This window comes from Phalacrocorax carbo, chromosome 2, assembly GCF_963921805.1.
Source record: "Phalacrocorax carbo chromosome 2, bPhaCar2.1, whole genome shotgun sequence".
Classification (NCBI taxonomy): domain Eukaryota; kingdom Metazoa; phylum Chordata; class Aves; order Suliformes; family Phalacrocoracidae; genus Phalacrocorax; species Phalacrocorax carbo.
In genome coordinates this window covers 68,157,586-68,172,277 of record NC_087514.1, presented here as the reverse complement: position 1 = coordinate 68,172,277, position 14,692 = coordinate 68,157,586, and the positions used below count along the sequence as shown (strand labels likewise).

Below are 14,692 nucleotides of genomic sequence, written 5' to 3'. Positions count from 1 at the left end.
AGCCAGGTTGTCTGTGGACATGGCCAGCACACTCTGCACCACTAACTCTGCCCACACTTCGGGTACACGTCCTTCAGGACCAGCCTGGTAGTACTGTTTGGCAAATTTGGCAACAGACGTCCAACTTTTCAGTTTTCCTCCACCAGACACTAGATGTGTCCGGCTGTTAATTTCATCCAGTCAGGAAGAGCCAGAATTATGTCTGACTCTTTCATTCCACTTCTCAATTAGGCCAAATTATTTGGAGGAAACATAGTTGAAGATGCATGCAAAATCTTCTCACAGAAACCAAGCTCAACAGAAAAATGTTTTGGTTTAAAGCTCTATTTTGATCCTCCAGTTTACTTACTTCCCCCGCATAGGCCTGCAACATCTTAAGCAGGAAGACACATAATGCTTTCAGAAAAGATTTTTCCCTGGGTACTTTTATAAATCAATACCCTCTTTCAAGAGCTCAGAAAAGCAAAGAAAAAAGAAGCAGAAGAACTGAGTAATGCTCTGAGCAAGAGACAAAAACTGTAATTACCTGACCATCCTGCTGTATAAACAAACTTATTTTGCAGTCATCACCACCGCAAGCCAGTATTGGTACTAGAAAGGAAAAAAGTCTTCATTACTCAAGTTACAAAATCTAATATTATAGGATATGAAAAACTATATAAATATACAAAAATCAATATAATATCAATAAATGTATTAATACCAGCAGACAGGCAAGCATGATACCACTTTTTTACCTACAAATACTTAAGATGATAAAGAGGAGTTTACTTCAAGCTCACATATCTGTAGAAAGTCCATACACTAGAGATTTTTAATTAATAATGTTTATTTTATTGATACCAACAGGCATTTGCTCTAAATACAAAAGGAGCAATCAGCAAAACAAAATGACTCAGAACTAATACAGTTCAGGTTCCTTAATCAACTGAAATAAATATACAGATGGAGTTAACGTAATTATTATACAGGAAATAAAAAAAACAGACCAAAAAAGGAAAACAGACCACCACTCACTGTACACAAGGATATGAAAGCAATTAACATTATTACACACCTACTCAATCTTGAGTAGTAGTTTAATTCTATGAGCTACCCAGAAAGTGCACAAAAACCCCAACACTGTTGAATCAAACCAGACAAAGTTATGTCTAAGGGGAAAGCAACAGAAGTTAGGCAGTGTATTAGCTCATGTCTCCCACAGAAGATGATGGGAAAGAATAGTTAACCCTCACTCCACTCTTTTTGGGTCATGAGGATGAAGCAGTACTTCCAGGGACTGATATAGTGGAAGAAAAGGAATTAGTTAGAAAATAATGAAATAAATCAGGGCTAGATATTCACATTTCTCAAGTCTGGGTAGAAAATAAAATGCTACATTTCACTACAGTCAGCTACTTCATTTAAAGGGATGACATTTAGTTTTTTTAAAGGGGTAATTTTATCTTTATCATGGATAAACCAAAAATCAATTTGAATATTCATAAGTTTATGCTCTATGCTAATTTCCTCCTTCTGTCTGTTCCAAACCTGTGCTTAGTTACCTGCTGCTCCTCTTGCACTTCTAAGTCACATTTCACCTTCTTACATATCCATCACTTGCTGCTTCTTGCCAGCCTAAGTCACATTTCACCTCGATCTCCTCCTTGCCTTACATGGGGCCAAAAAAGATTGCTTTAGACTGATGGTAATGAGCTGTTTTGAAGAAAGACCTGGTCTGCAGGTCCACAAAAACTGGACAAGAATGAGGTTTTTGCCCACAAAATACAATAAAATTAATGTTCTTGGAGCCTGTATTACGCTTTCCTGAGAAATACATTTTATGGAACATTGCAGTAATTATGTATTTACTCAATGGAATAAAAGTTTGACTAACAAAAACAAGAAGAGGATTATGACCTAGTTGGTCTATCAGACAAATGCAAATGCTTTCACTCAAAAAGTCCTATCAAGAAGTATGTAACTGGCAAAACCAGGCTATTATATAGTTTTTTACATAAATGCTCGAGAGAAATAGAATTTGGATCTGACTGAGATAAAGTCCTGCAGAGGCAACAGAAAACAAAACAAAGCAAAAAAAGAGCTGGAAACTGTGGTGCAATTACAATGGGGACAATACGATCAGCAAAGCTTTTTCAAGTTTACTTGTTCTTCTTTTTCACCTGTTGCATTTCAGTTCTGAGGAGACAATTCTTATTTGTCAGAGGCCAAGCTATGGCGCCACAATTACCCAGGTGGTAGGAAGAATATGATCAAGATCTGTAAAATAGTAAATCCTATTCCCAGTATTTTAGAAACAGAGTTGCTGAAGACATTGCAAGGCAAAAACAACAACCAAACAAAATAGTAGGAACCTTTTCTTCAAGACCCGGAAAACAACTGTAAAGAAATTTCTTAACTAAGAGGCTGCCAGTAAAGCGCTTAAGCTGTACTCCAGATGCAAATGATTGTTCAGGTTTTTATGAGCAGTGTATTGGCTTTCCCCATTTGACTTCTTCACAAAAATGGTTCTTTTTTTTTTTTAATAATTTATTTTCAAGGACAGTGAGTTAACTCCAACGGTCTTTTGAAAGGTAAAGCACCCATTATGTATGAATCCATTTTCAACGCAAGCTTTTAATTTGTTTGCTTGGTGAAATCAGAGGTTACTGTAAAATGCTTCTAGTTCAGGAGAGTAGTTTACAACTTTCAGAAAAGTAATTCTGATTTAATTCCTCACTTAAGAACTGCACATTGTCCTCAAGAGAAAAACTTCTTTAAAACTTAATACAGCTGTCAACGCAGCCTTCATAAAGATTTTAGAGCAACTTCTAAAGTTATCAAAGATCATTTTTCCCTGAAGCTCATTAAAATTCCAAATTGCCATTAGAGATTAGTATTTCTGGCAAAATGATCACAAGTGAGATTTTTAATAGTATTTTATTTTATTTTAAGCTACTTCATTTGGATTTCAGAATTAACATACTCCTCTGAACAAAACCAGTACGGTTGTATGGATTACTGTGTCAGGTTTAGGGATAACACAGAATATGCCTATGATCTATTAAAAGCCCATTTATAGATTTCTAGGGGAAACATTTCTAACCATACATTTATGTTTCAAAATCTAAGCTGTTTCTTGATAATTTTAGCAGCACAGATCATTCATATTGGAACTGGCATTCAAAACGTAAATGTATAGGATTTTTTTTTTTTTTAATTTCTGTACAAAACCTATGCAAATAATTTCTCATTTGAAAATAATTTCTGTTCTTCAGAGAAGTAAAGTACTCTTTCAGATTATAAGCGCTGTGTTGTTTTGGATAACTAATTTAAACTGGGAAGGAAAGAGGCCATAATAAAGAATTGTCCTGCTCTGAATGCAACTTTAAGCAGCACTGGGTTTTGGGGACTCCGGGAGATTTTCACAGTAAAACAAAATGCTTGCTATTGCAGCAATTAAAGACACTTCAAGCAGTCCATGCAATTTTGGTTTCAGAAGCATTTGGTTTGACAACTAATATGATAATCTTCATCTAAGGTTTTTCCAAAATGAATGGTCATCTCTCTTGTACACAATATATTTTCAGCGTTAAACAGATGTGCTACTCGAGTGCAGTGAGAATTTCTTACCTGTACAGTATCATAGATGAAAAAATAATATATTGCTTTGCAATGTGAATTTTATACTCATTAAACTGGCACCACAGACACTTCTAATGAAAATTCACACTGGAGGTAAAGATTTTAATTTACCCTCAAGCCTTTTAACTTCATCTCAACAACCACCTGTTAGTATATTTACAAGAGAGAGAAAGAAAGAGAGAGAGGTTTAAAGTTCTTCAGTGGGCAGACACTGCTTTTGATATGAGATACACTCTGGTAATGGACATTAGCAGTTCCTGATGGGATGACATCTTGATAGAGCATTCATATCTCCCAAAATTATCACAAGTCAAAGAATAAAATAACCTCTTGTATAACTGTTCTGGAGGCATACAATCAAACAACACATGCAGCAAACTGTTGAAAACTCCAGACAGAATAAAAAGCTTTAGTACATTTTCTCTTGGGAGCCTTGCACTCCTCCATCCAGGTGAAAGGCTCTGATGACACATAAATGCAAGCCTAACTCAACATACGTGGCTTGCGTTGCAGTAGAGGATACACTTGGTTTTAAAAAAATACCTTCTACAGATTTGCAACAGAAAAATATGTCTGCAGCAGGCTACAAAATCTTAACATCTATGTTAAGAGAAAACTATATAAACCGTACTGAATAGTCAGGTTAAACTTGTTCAGCATCTAAATCTTTCCATGTTTAAGACTGAGCAGGTGATAAACACTGCTCATTAATCTACAATTTTTGATGCAGGACAGTATATTCTTTTTCTGGATCTTGATCTTGCCCTTCAATCCAAACAACAAGGACAAACATTGGCAGCAGCACCACAAGGCCTGGGTGAAACTAACAGCATCATCCTATCCCATTCACTTACAGCCCTGTTACCCCCCTTGACAGCTCTCTGTCTCAGAGGTCAACTAGAGAACTCCATTTGAGCATCACTTTGAAAACACTGTAATCAGCCAGTATTCTTCTAATTGCTAAGAAGAGTTCAGTGAAAAATCTTTAAATACAAGCAGCAGCTTAGGCTGATTCTGTAGAAAACAAGAAACATGGCACAAGGGTCTGGAGTCGGTCAAATGAAAATTCTGTTACACATTTAAGGGATTTCTTAGATCTTACGTTTCCTGCATTGATATTCAAGATGTGCAGCTGTACTTACCATTGCTGCCAGGCAAGAAGGATAAGCAGACATCCATAACAAATCCATTTCCAAACTGCAGAATTTCAATGCATTTAGCTGGAAAACACGAACAGACAGTGTTGATCCCATCTATCATTAAGTATTACAGCTACGCTGTCATCTCCTCTTGTCATTATGTAGTTAAAATTTCCAATTCAATTTTATTTTAAAGAGTTGAAAAACTTCTAAGTTTTTCAAATGCCTAAATAATAATGGTATCTTCTGTGGGCCCACAGAAATTCATCCAGACTTAGTTGAGTTAGAAGGTAAGTCACATTCCTCACTGAGTATTAAAGCTGTACAGCTTCACTGTGGTAGCATATCAGAAGCGATAAATATTGCAAATTATATCCTGTGGCAAAAGCATTCACTACACAGAAGTTAAAACTGAATCCATTTGCTGCAGGAGCAGATGGAAAGATGAGCAAAAACCAACCTTCCTGCAAATACCCCTGTGATACTAGAGGTGGTTAAGCTGGTAAGTCATCAAGACCAGAGTAAGCAACAGGGCAGCAGAAAAACCTCTCTACAGAAGCAAAATTTAAAATAATTGGTCCTTCCACCACTGGAACCCACAACAGCAAGACAAAAAGGAAAGGACAGGACTTCCTGCTGTTCTTTGGGAGCACGAGAAATGCCTTCCAGAACATGGAAATGAAGACTGGGAACTCCCACCTATTTCTCTCATGGAGGCAGGGCAATGGGAAATCCTCTAATACACCAGATACGGAAGAAAGTAGCTTGAGAGACGCAGTCAGTTCAACTCAACTAGCAAGTAATTTTTTAAATCTAGATTATCCACCTTATTTATTTCTTATGTATTTCAAAGCGCTGTTCTCCCATGTGTCCATTGAAGGGCCTAGCTCACCAGAAGGTCAAGATCCAATTACCCCAAACTTCATTGGACTCAAGTCAATAGTAACAAACAAGTGACTAGTTTAACCTCACCTTTCTAATGCCAGCATTAATCATTTTACTAAGTAATCTTACTTCACACATACATACAGCTAGTCTGCCCCCATGTTACAGGGCAAAATGATGTTCAGATTATCAGATTCTGAACACATCTTAAAAGGAAACAAATTCAGCCAACACACCACTGATGAAAAACAAAGATAAATCATTCTGCAGAACAAATCTGACCCAAAGCTGTTAAACTAGTATAATCCTAGGCTTTCAAAGAGTAATACAGTGGTTTGATGTACCAAAGTTTGAAGAGAAATCAATGCAGTTCCATTAAAAGATATTAGTATTTAGCCAAGTACTTCAATGGATAAGCATTTGTCATTTTTATTTAAGCCAGTATATTGTCTCCAATGTTAAAAAAAAAAGATACCTTCTGAACCATGCCGAGACCAGATTCTCACAGTAGAGTCAGAAGCTGCAGAAGCTATTAGCAGATTTAAATCAGGTTCATGTGACTGGTAGACAGCATCCACAGCACAAACAGCATCAGCATGGCCTCTGAGAGGAATGCTTTTCACAAGCTGAACACATCAGAAAGTTTTACAAAGTTTTAAATTCCAGTAACTTATCTGGGAGAATTTTTAAAGCCATTTTAAGAAATAAAATAATTTAATACTGAAAATGAGACGTATACCTGCAATGGACTTGATGATCCTAGAGGTCTTTTCCAACCTTAACAATTCTATGATTTTAAGATTCTATAGCATATTCCAGAAAAACACAGAGAAGGGATGTAGCAGTAATGACTATTAACTTAATAAGATTTTGTTCAAAGCTGAATTAAACGTTCCTGTGTACACTATTACAAACCCCACTATTTCTTAATGAAAGCTTATTTGAAAAAAAAAGATTAAACATTGTTTCTTCCTTTCTGTAGTTTAAGTAAAACATAGTGTGACAGAATACCAACAATCTGAAGGAGATACACATGGGGTTCAATAATCAAGGTAAAATGAAAAGATATTAATAAGAAATACAGGCAAAACAGATAATTTGTGGTATGTGAGAAATTGGGGGTGGGGGAGAGAACAACAACTTTAAAAAGAGATTATTCCTGCTTACCTGATTATTCCACGTTCCTGTTCCATTCCATTCCCAAAGAATGAGTTGTTTATCAGATCCACCAGAAATTAACTCTGTTTCAGAAGCTAAAAATACGTTTTGGTGAGTTTTATGAACACTTACTTTGTATAAGCAGTCAACAACATAAGTGGTTACATTGGTTACTACACACAAAATATCAGCTATCAACTGTAAGCAAAGGCTTCTTCAAAGTAAAGTTTAGCTAATATGAGTTGCACTGTGCAGGATAGTTTAACAGCAAAGGTATTCTCTAAGGCAACAGAAAGAGAAAAGTCACAGGACTACTTAGAGTTCCATATGAATGTGATCTTTCAAAAAAGATTCTCAAATCTAATAGTGTAATTTAGTGTTTTCTTTTTTGCTTGGCCTTTTTGGAAGATAAGAAAATAAAGCAAAGGAAATTTAACCCAACAGAATTCAAAGCTTCACATAAAACATAATTCCCAAGTTCCCTGCAAATAATTTTAAGAAAATGTTTTAGTGCAACCAGTTGAAACGATGGCAGTTCATACCACTATTAAAGAGGATTGTTTTCATCCCAGCACTTTACAAAGTCAAAATGCACAAAACTCCAAGCCCTTCGTAAAAAGCCCAGTGGCAGCACCAAGCATCGTAACCAGTGGTCTGTCGGAGCCACCACAGCCCCAGGCAAAACAGCCTCCAGGGCTGGTGATGCCTGCAGGGCCCAGAGGAGACAGCCTGATGGGATCCCCTCGCTGACAGGACCGCTCACGCGGGTTTGGCGGGTCAGATTCCTGCAGAGCCACCTGTTAAGAATCCCTGCTGGGAAGCCGCGCTTAAGGCAAGAGGATACTCTGGAAGCGCCGCAGCCCCTCTGTAGCTGTCCCTCCCGCCTCACCTCCCCAACGATGGCCAGGACAGCACCGGCCCCGGTCCCGAGGGGAAGCGGCCCCCGACCCCCGCCGCGGCGGACCCCCCTCATCCTCCCGCCCGAGGGGACGGGGAGTGGCGGGGGAAAGGCCGCACTACTCACCGCCGTCCCGCCGGCGGACCCAGCGCACGCAGTTCACCCTGCCGGCATGGCCGCGGAGGGCGGCGGCCGTCCGCCTTGCCTGCCGGAGAGCGAGAAAGTACCACGAGTCAGGCCGCGCTGCCGGCCCCGGCCCCGGCCCCGCCGCCCGGCCCCGGCCCGCCCCACGGCGCCTCAGCTCACCGCCGGCTCGTAGAGGACGACGTCGCGGCAGCTGCCGAAGGCGAGGAGCCCTCCCCGTCCCCAGGACAGGGCCCCACCGCCCGCCCGGTTGGCGCAGCAGGCGACGTGACAGACCTCCACGGGCGCCGCCATCTTTCTCACCGTCGCGTGCGTGACCTCGCGCGGCTCCCCTGGCAACGACCGCCGCGCGGCGGCCGACGGGGCGGGGCCTGAGGCGCGAGTGGCAGGGCTGCGGGGGGGCGAGGGGCTTGAAAAATGGGGCATAAAAGTGAGTGGAATGGGAATTAGTTTGTTTGGGGATGCTTTTTGTGTAAGGGGGAGGGTTTTAATCTTTATTGCACCTTTTTTCAAACACTCAAAAGGTTTAAAAAGTTTAAAGCTCTCTTTTTTTGTGTGTGTGCGTAGAAGTTGATTCTGCACAAACTAGGAAAGAGCTGAACTGAGTTATCAGAGATCATGTTGTTATTAACCATTTCTGATCCGTTTCCGTCACTTGCGAAGCCTCCCTCTGATGAAGAATCATTCTTAAGTCACTGAGTTCAGGCTGAGTTTAATATTAGAGTTTATTATTCCAGATGTCCTGGAATAACTGTCATAGAAGTTATGGGAATTTGCACCCAAGCAATGCCCAGGGCCCCAGTGGGGTGATCTGAATATGTTTGAGTGCCTCTGTGTTTCAAGGCAAAAGATGAGATCACAGTAGATTAGCGAATTCCATCTGTTACATTTTTGGTTTTTGATTTATTGATATTTATTGATATATTTATTGCCCTCCCTGCCCAAGAAATTAAAACCAAATCAAGAAAAATAAGTACTGCAGTGATATTCTGGCATTACTTGCATGGTCACTGGCCTAAAGAAACGGGATCATTAGAGGACATTGCACTATATGGGTATGCTATGAACTGTTTCAGCCATTTGGCTTCACAGGCTCAAGAATTGTGCCAGTTCCCAGTGGCTATAGATGCAACCTGCTGCCTCGCAGGCTGTGCAGGAGTCTTAGCAGGACCTTTGAGACATCCGCTCTGCTTCCAGATGCAGGACATGCAGAAGGCCCTGGAGCAAAGACCGGGATGAAGTATAAATGGACCACTATGCAAGAGAAGGCATGAAAAGGGAGAGGAAACAGAGATGTGACTACCTACAGCTGTCGTGTGCTTCCTGCCCACAGATTGCACCTGGGATATCCTGAAATAATCAAAGCTGAACTAAAAAGCTGTAAAGCCTATGGTGGAGGGAGAAGACAACAATATGTGGCTGTGGAGGGAATGGCGGGAGCAGGAAGAGAAGCAGCAGAAAGCAAGCAGGCATCCAGGGGAAGCACTCTGCATAGCACAAGGAACACTTTGGACCCTAAACCACTCCTGCCTGGCCTTTACCTCCCTGTGTGCCTGTATGTTCATGAATACTGGCTGTTGGCAGTGCTGTAACCTGACACAGAAATATTGCAGCTGGGAACGGCTTTTTCCAGTGGGTATGAGAGGAAGGAAACTGTGCCTGATCACATACAAGATACAGCCAGAAATGTTAGCTGCTAGGGGAACAAATGACTCCTTGCACAAAAATGCATGGATCCAGGCATCAAAGCGTGCTTTAACGGAGGAGTGCTGTCCCCAGCTGCCGACGATGGCTGCCCAGCAGTCAGGTTGCACAGCAACCCCCTTCTCAGCATGCCCTGCCAGGGTCAGAGTCAGGGCTCTGGCAGGAGGAGGTCAGGCTCTGCCAAAAAGCTGGGGCATGTTGTAGGAGTTGCCTTTGTTGCTGTGGGAACGAAGCTGGCCCTGACTCTGATTGTGGGCTAAGTGTAAGCTTTTCCAAGATGGATTTGGGTGGATGATTGCTCTGTGACACAAAAAGTTTACTCATCTGTTAGATAACCTGATGATGATGATGTCCTGTAAACAGGAGGACCCTGGGTGCTGCTTGTGTCGGAGAGGTTTGGAGGTGTGCATCGCGTCTGAGGGTGCGAGGGCACTGTGGCCCCATGCTGCAGGGTTTTGTGGGGCAAGTCCTCATGCAGCCTTAGGCCACCGCCCCTGGAATGGTGCTTTCCCAGGCAACTTGAGGGAGCACATTGCAGGGAGCTGCTAGCACCAGGTATTGCCAGTGATGGCCTCCTTTCTGCCACAAAGGTCTGTCACTGCCGCCCCCGTGCCACCCCAACGCCTCCCAACACCGAGAGAACAGGGGTAAATCAACACAGAATATGGACTTGAAAGTCCTGTGGGGAATGCTGTGACACCACCACAACAGTATGGCCAAAAAGCGTAGAAAGCTGGGTGTGTATTAGGACAGACCAGCCTATACAAGCCCAGTTTGTTACTTTCTTTAAGTGTTACGTCTGATCAAGCCCTCATTCACATGGGGTGCTGGGCCTTCAATCTAATCCAAGAAAGATTTTTTTGAGAGTTTTGACATTACAGGATCTTCTCTTATGTCTGAAAATGAAAATATCTGTAGGAGAGTGTATGAGAAATTTAGAATATCAGATAATTATAACAGAACCAATGTGCCTTTTAGGAACACATGCATTATAAGGAAGTACTGGCAGCGGTCAATCATGTTACAAGGATGGAAAAGGACATATTCTGGGCGAGTCACCAACTGCCAGTCTTCATTTGTAGCTAATGAACTTACTGAATTCTAATCTGTCCTTGCTGTTTTTCTTCATCTTCCCAGAAAATAACTTCTTCACTTTTCAGACATACATGTAAAAATAATCTTCCTCTTTTCCCCCCTTTGGTGTAATTTTTGAGACATAGAAAGAACTCAATTCACTGCACATGAGAAAAGGTTGTGATGGTGCCTAAGCAGACTTCAGAAGTCATAAGTCATTCCATAGCCTTGTTCACATCTTTTATGTGTCACAGTTTGGTTCTGCCAGTGGAGTTACACCAACAAGTTCCCATAAGTGAGATACTGCTTATACTGACAAAAGGTTTCTTGAGCTTAAAATAAATTCACCACTTAGATACTGGAATAACTTCTGTCTTTCCAATAGCAAAATAGTAGCAAAAATATTCATTTTGATGATAAATTCATGTCTACAGGTCAGGTTTTTCAGGCAGAGGTGGCTTAAGTGGTTTTCATGTGGTCTCTACTCAACTCAGTTATGCTTGCAAGGTTTTAGACAGAGACCAAGAAAACACACCACTAGAAAAAAAATTAAATATAATATTTAATATCTTTAATTATGTCTAAACAATGACATGAAAATATAATAATGTTGCAAGTACGTTTTCACTTCCTGCAGAATGTTTCCAGTGAATTATACAGCATATTTAGCCTCATCTTACTTTTCTTGCTTTATGAGGAGAGTATAGTGTTGGATATATATTGCATGTATTGTTAACTGAATGCTTGTTGAGAAGAAATCTGGTCTTTGATAGACAAAGTTTTATGCTTTCCTTTATTGGGTGGGGTCTTGTTGGTGTAAAGGAGTATGTATTAATAGACAGGTCATTCTGCATGATACTATGAAAAGCAGCGATCATATGTTAGGTTTAAAGTTTAATTGTATGCAGTTTAATTCTATAGAAGAATGTTTAAAAGTTGTTAAATTAGCAAAGCCAAGTACTCAAAGGTTGGGGGCCTTGTTCTTCTTGTAGTTGTTGAACTTCGCCTATCTTTGTTTGTCTTCACTGTCTACATGCCTTATGGAGTAATCATTAATGAAGTTACCTTGTACTCAGATTACTGCCTGCTATTTTTACTGTAGGTTGCTTGCCTCCAATAGCAACCTGGATGAATAGTGCCTGGTGAATGAGGCAGCTGTTCAGTATTTCAGTTTCTCCTCATTTATTATATCATGGCCCCAGGCCTAATTTGCTGTACAGAATTCTTAGCACAGAACTATCCTTTTCCTCATAGCATTTTTTTTTTTTTGTGACTTCTACTGCCACAGTACCTGAATGTCTCAGAAAAATGTATTAATTATATTTTTCTTTACAATCAATATCACCATTAGGGTAGTATTATATTCATTTTCTGGGTGACAACTTCCTCCTAGGACCAGAATTTATAACAAAAGCACCATAGTTCTTCAGTGATGAAATGCTCAATGTGGAAGACGCAGAACGGCATTCAGGAGAGGGGCTAACAACCCACAGCACCCATTGCCTCCAGCTGGGACTGCAAGCATTCAGATGTTTTGGAAATTGTAGTCCAGCGCTGGGACACTCCTGACGGATCCTGCAGGGCCAGGATTTGACCAGAGGGATCGGAGCCAGAGCCGTGAGAAAATAAGTAATAAACAGTAGTGACCATAAGCATAAAGATGAGTTTAAGTTATTTGCCAGAGGGTACCCATACAACAGCTAGGGACAACCCACTGCCTTAGACGTCTCGAGTATTAATCCAGCCTCTCCCTTTTTGCCAGCTGTGGGATCTGCTTTGGAAGGCATTTCGATGCAGGAGGAATACTGCTAACTCGTGGGTTTGCTGGTTTTTCTTTCCCTTGAGCCTGCACCTACCAGACTCACTGCCAGAAGGGATGACCAAGGACAAGTGCCATTCCTAAAGCTACTGTCTGGGTCCATTAAAATTCAGTGTCAGACTAGTTTTTAACTGCCACTGATTGACACTGGAATTGTTGGTTCGACATTCAATAGAAGTTAAGATTTCCAGTGTATCCTGAGCATCATGTAAGCCTGTGGCATCCTTTTTCAATACATTTCTCAAGATTTTAAAAAAACAGATATTGAATAGATTTAATTTACAATCTTGAGAATAAGCTTTTAGAGACAACTTCTTCAATTCATTGTGTTGAAAGTTGAATGATGCTGGTGACAGAAGTTGAACTGAACAAGTCTTAACTATAGGTATTTACATTTTTCTTGAAGGCATTATTTTAAGTATTCTATGAATGGCTTGTGTTCCCACTGCCTAAATAGATTTCTGATTTTCCAAAGGAAAAAAAAAACCTGATTATTTAGAAATATCAAAATTAGCTCTCCAAAGAATGACTGTAATTGCTGGCTGAAAGAAATTCCACAGAAAATCTCTCTGATTTTTTTTTTTTTAAAGGAAGACCAAAATGCAAACATGACCTAGAAAATTGCTTGGATTAACAAAAAAAAAAAAAAAACCACAACCAAAGAAAAAGCATGAAACAGCTTGTCGCATAATCAAACTGATTATGCATTATGTTTTTGAAGCAGAAGCTCTAAAAGGAGACATGATAACAGGCATGCATTCCAGAGGGCGTACACATACACACAGACACAAAAAAAAAAGAAAGAGTACTTAGAAATGTAATCTTGAATAGTTAAAATCATATTTTATGCTTAAATCCCATATTAACATCAGTTCTTGTATGACTTGGATAGGGTATTGTTCCGCACTATAGAAGAACATCTCACAAAACCAAAAAATAAATTCTGTAATATTTTCCTGACATGCCTCTTCATGCTCATTTAAAAAAACCCAATATATTGAATTAATGTCAATGGGTGATTTTATTTGTGCTTACAGATATGTATATGCATGCGACCACATCCACTATACATATGTTTATAATAGATTTGATCTTGAAGCGCTGTTGCACAAGTTATATGATATTCAGTAATTTCCAGAAGTACAAGCCTGACCAAAGCCTTTGGTGGTCAAACAGGTTCCCAGTATTGGATGAGGCTTCATATCAGGGGTCTGGTTGCCGGCACTAGGAGCTGGCAGCCTTTTTTATCTGTGTGATAACGTCACTGTTCCCTGCTGCTTGTCACTGTCTCACACACAGTAACTTGATGAGCACGGGTATGAAAAGTAATAACCTTCTAGCCTGCCAGTCTGGAGCTGTCACGGGTTTCGGTTAGGAGGAAATACAAACAGCACTATGTGATTGTATGAGAAAAACCCAATTCCCAGTGCTAAGTGTGCAAAGACAAACATCTGCTGAGCCTCAGAGCTGCAGGGGAAAGGGGAATAGAGTTTTTTTCTTGTGAGGAAAGCCTATAGTAACTCAAGTGATTAAAAGGAAAAGAACATCTCTCCATGGACAGGATCTGCTCTGCACAGGATCCCTTGGGAAAATCCATCTGGGCTCCATCCAATGCTGCATGAACACAGGGTGCCCAGCGCCTTGAGGGATGTAAGATGTACTTACTGTCTATATTCCTTTTCTTACCCTATCATACAAAACCTGCTATTTTATTAAGCCATTTGTTGTCTGGCCTTTCTTGTTGATATCCGTAATGAGCCCCGCTGTGTCCCTCTCCCTGCTCACCTCACCCCCTCCTTGGTGCGGAGCAATCTCCTCTGCCTTTTCCCTGCCCCAGGTGCCAGCATCTGTAACCCTGTCCCTTTGGCTCACCACCCCCCTGCACCCTTAGCTCACTTCCCACCTCACAGCCCCGAAAGCCAGCCCTTCAAGATGCTAGTGAGATGGCGTAGAGCCCAAGTACCGGGGGCTGAAACACTGTCACCCACCTCAGTGCATTTGCACTGCATTTACATTTCTCAAACTATAGCAAGTTCCCTAAATTGTGTAAATTAGTTGTTTTTATTCTATTTTTAAAAAGGAAGAAAAAGAGTGCTATAGAAGTTGACGGATCTGCACTGGAGAGTTGCATAAATGCCCCATACAGCAACCAGCTACACTGAGCTGGGGAGCTCTGTATTATTCCCAGACTATTCCTGGTACAGCATGTGTGCTTGATAAATGCTACCAAGTCACCCAAAAATGTAT

The 14,692-nt window shown here is 40.7% G+C and overlaps 1 protein-coding gene across 2 annotated transcripts in view; it reads right to left on the bottom strand.

Annotated features, from left to right (window-relative positions):
- ELP2 (elongator acetyltransferase complex subunit 2) overlaps positions 1-8,166 on the bottom strand; it is a 34,123-nt gene extending 25,957 nt beyond the window's left edge. For both annotated transcript variants that reach the window (XR_010371527.1, XM_064443205.1), the window contains exons 1-6: positions 8,011-8,166; positions 7,831-7,909; positions 6,816-6,901; positions 6,124-6,274; positions 4,767-4,844; positions 527-591 (exon numbers count right to left, since the gene is read on the bottom strand). Coding sequence is in view for 1 of the 2 variants with exons in the window: in XM_064443205.1 (XP_064299275.1) it covers positions 527-591; positions 4,767-4,844; positions 6,124-6,274; positions 6,816-6,901; positions 7,831-7,909; positions 8,011-8,142 (591 nt within the window). In the remaining variant the exon portion in view is untranslated. The remainder of the gene's footprint in view (positions 1-526; positions 592-4,766; positions 4,845-6,123; positions 6,275-6,815; positions 6,902-7,830; positions 7,910-8,010) is intronic.
- Positions 8,167-14,692: the final 6,526 nt, after the last annotated feature.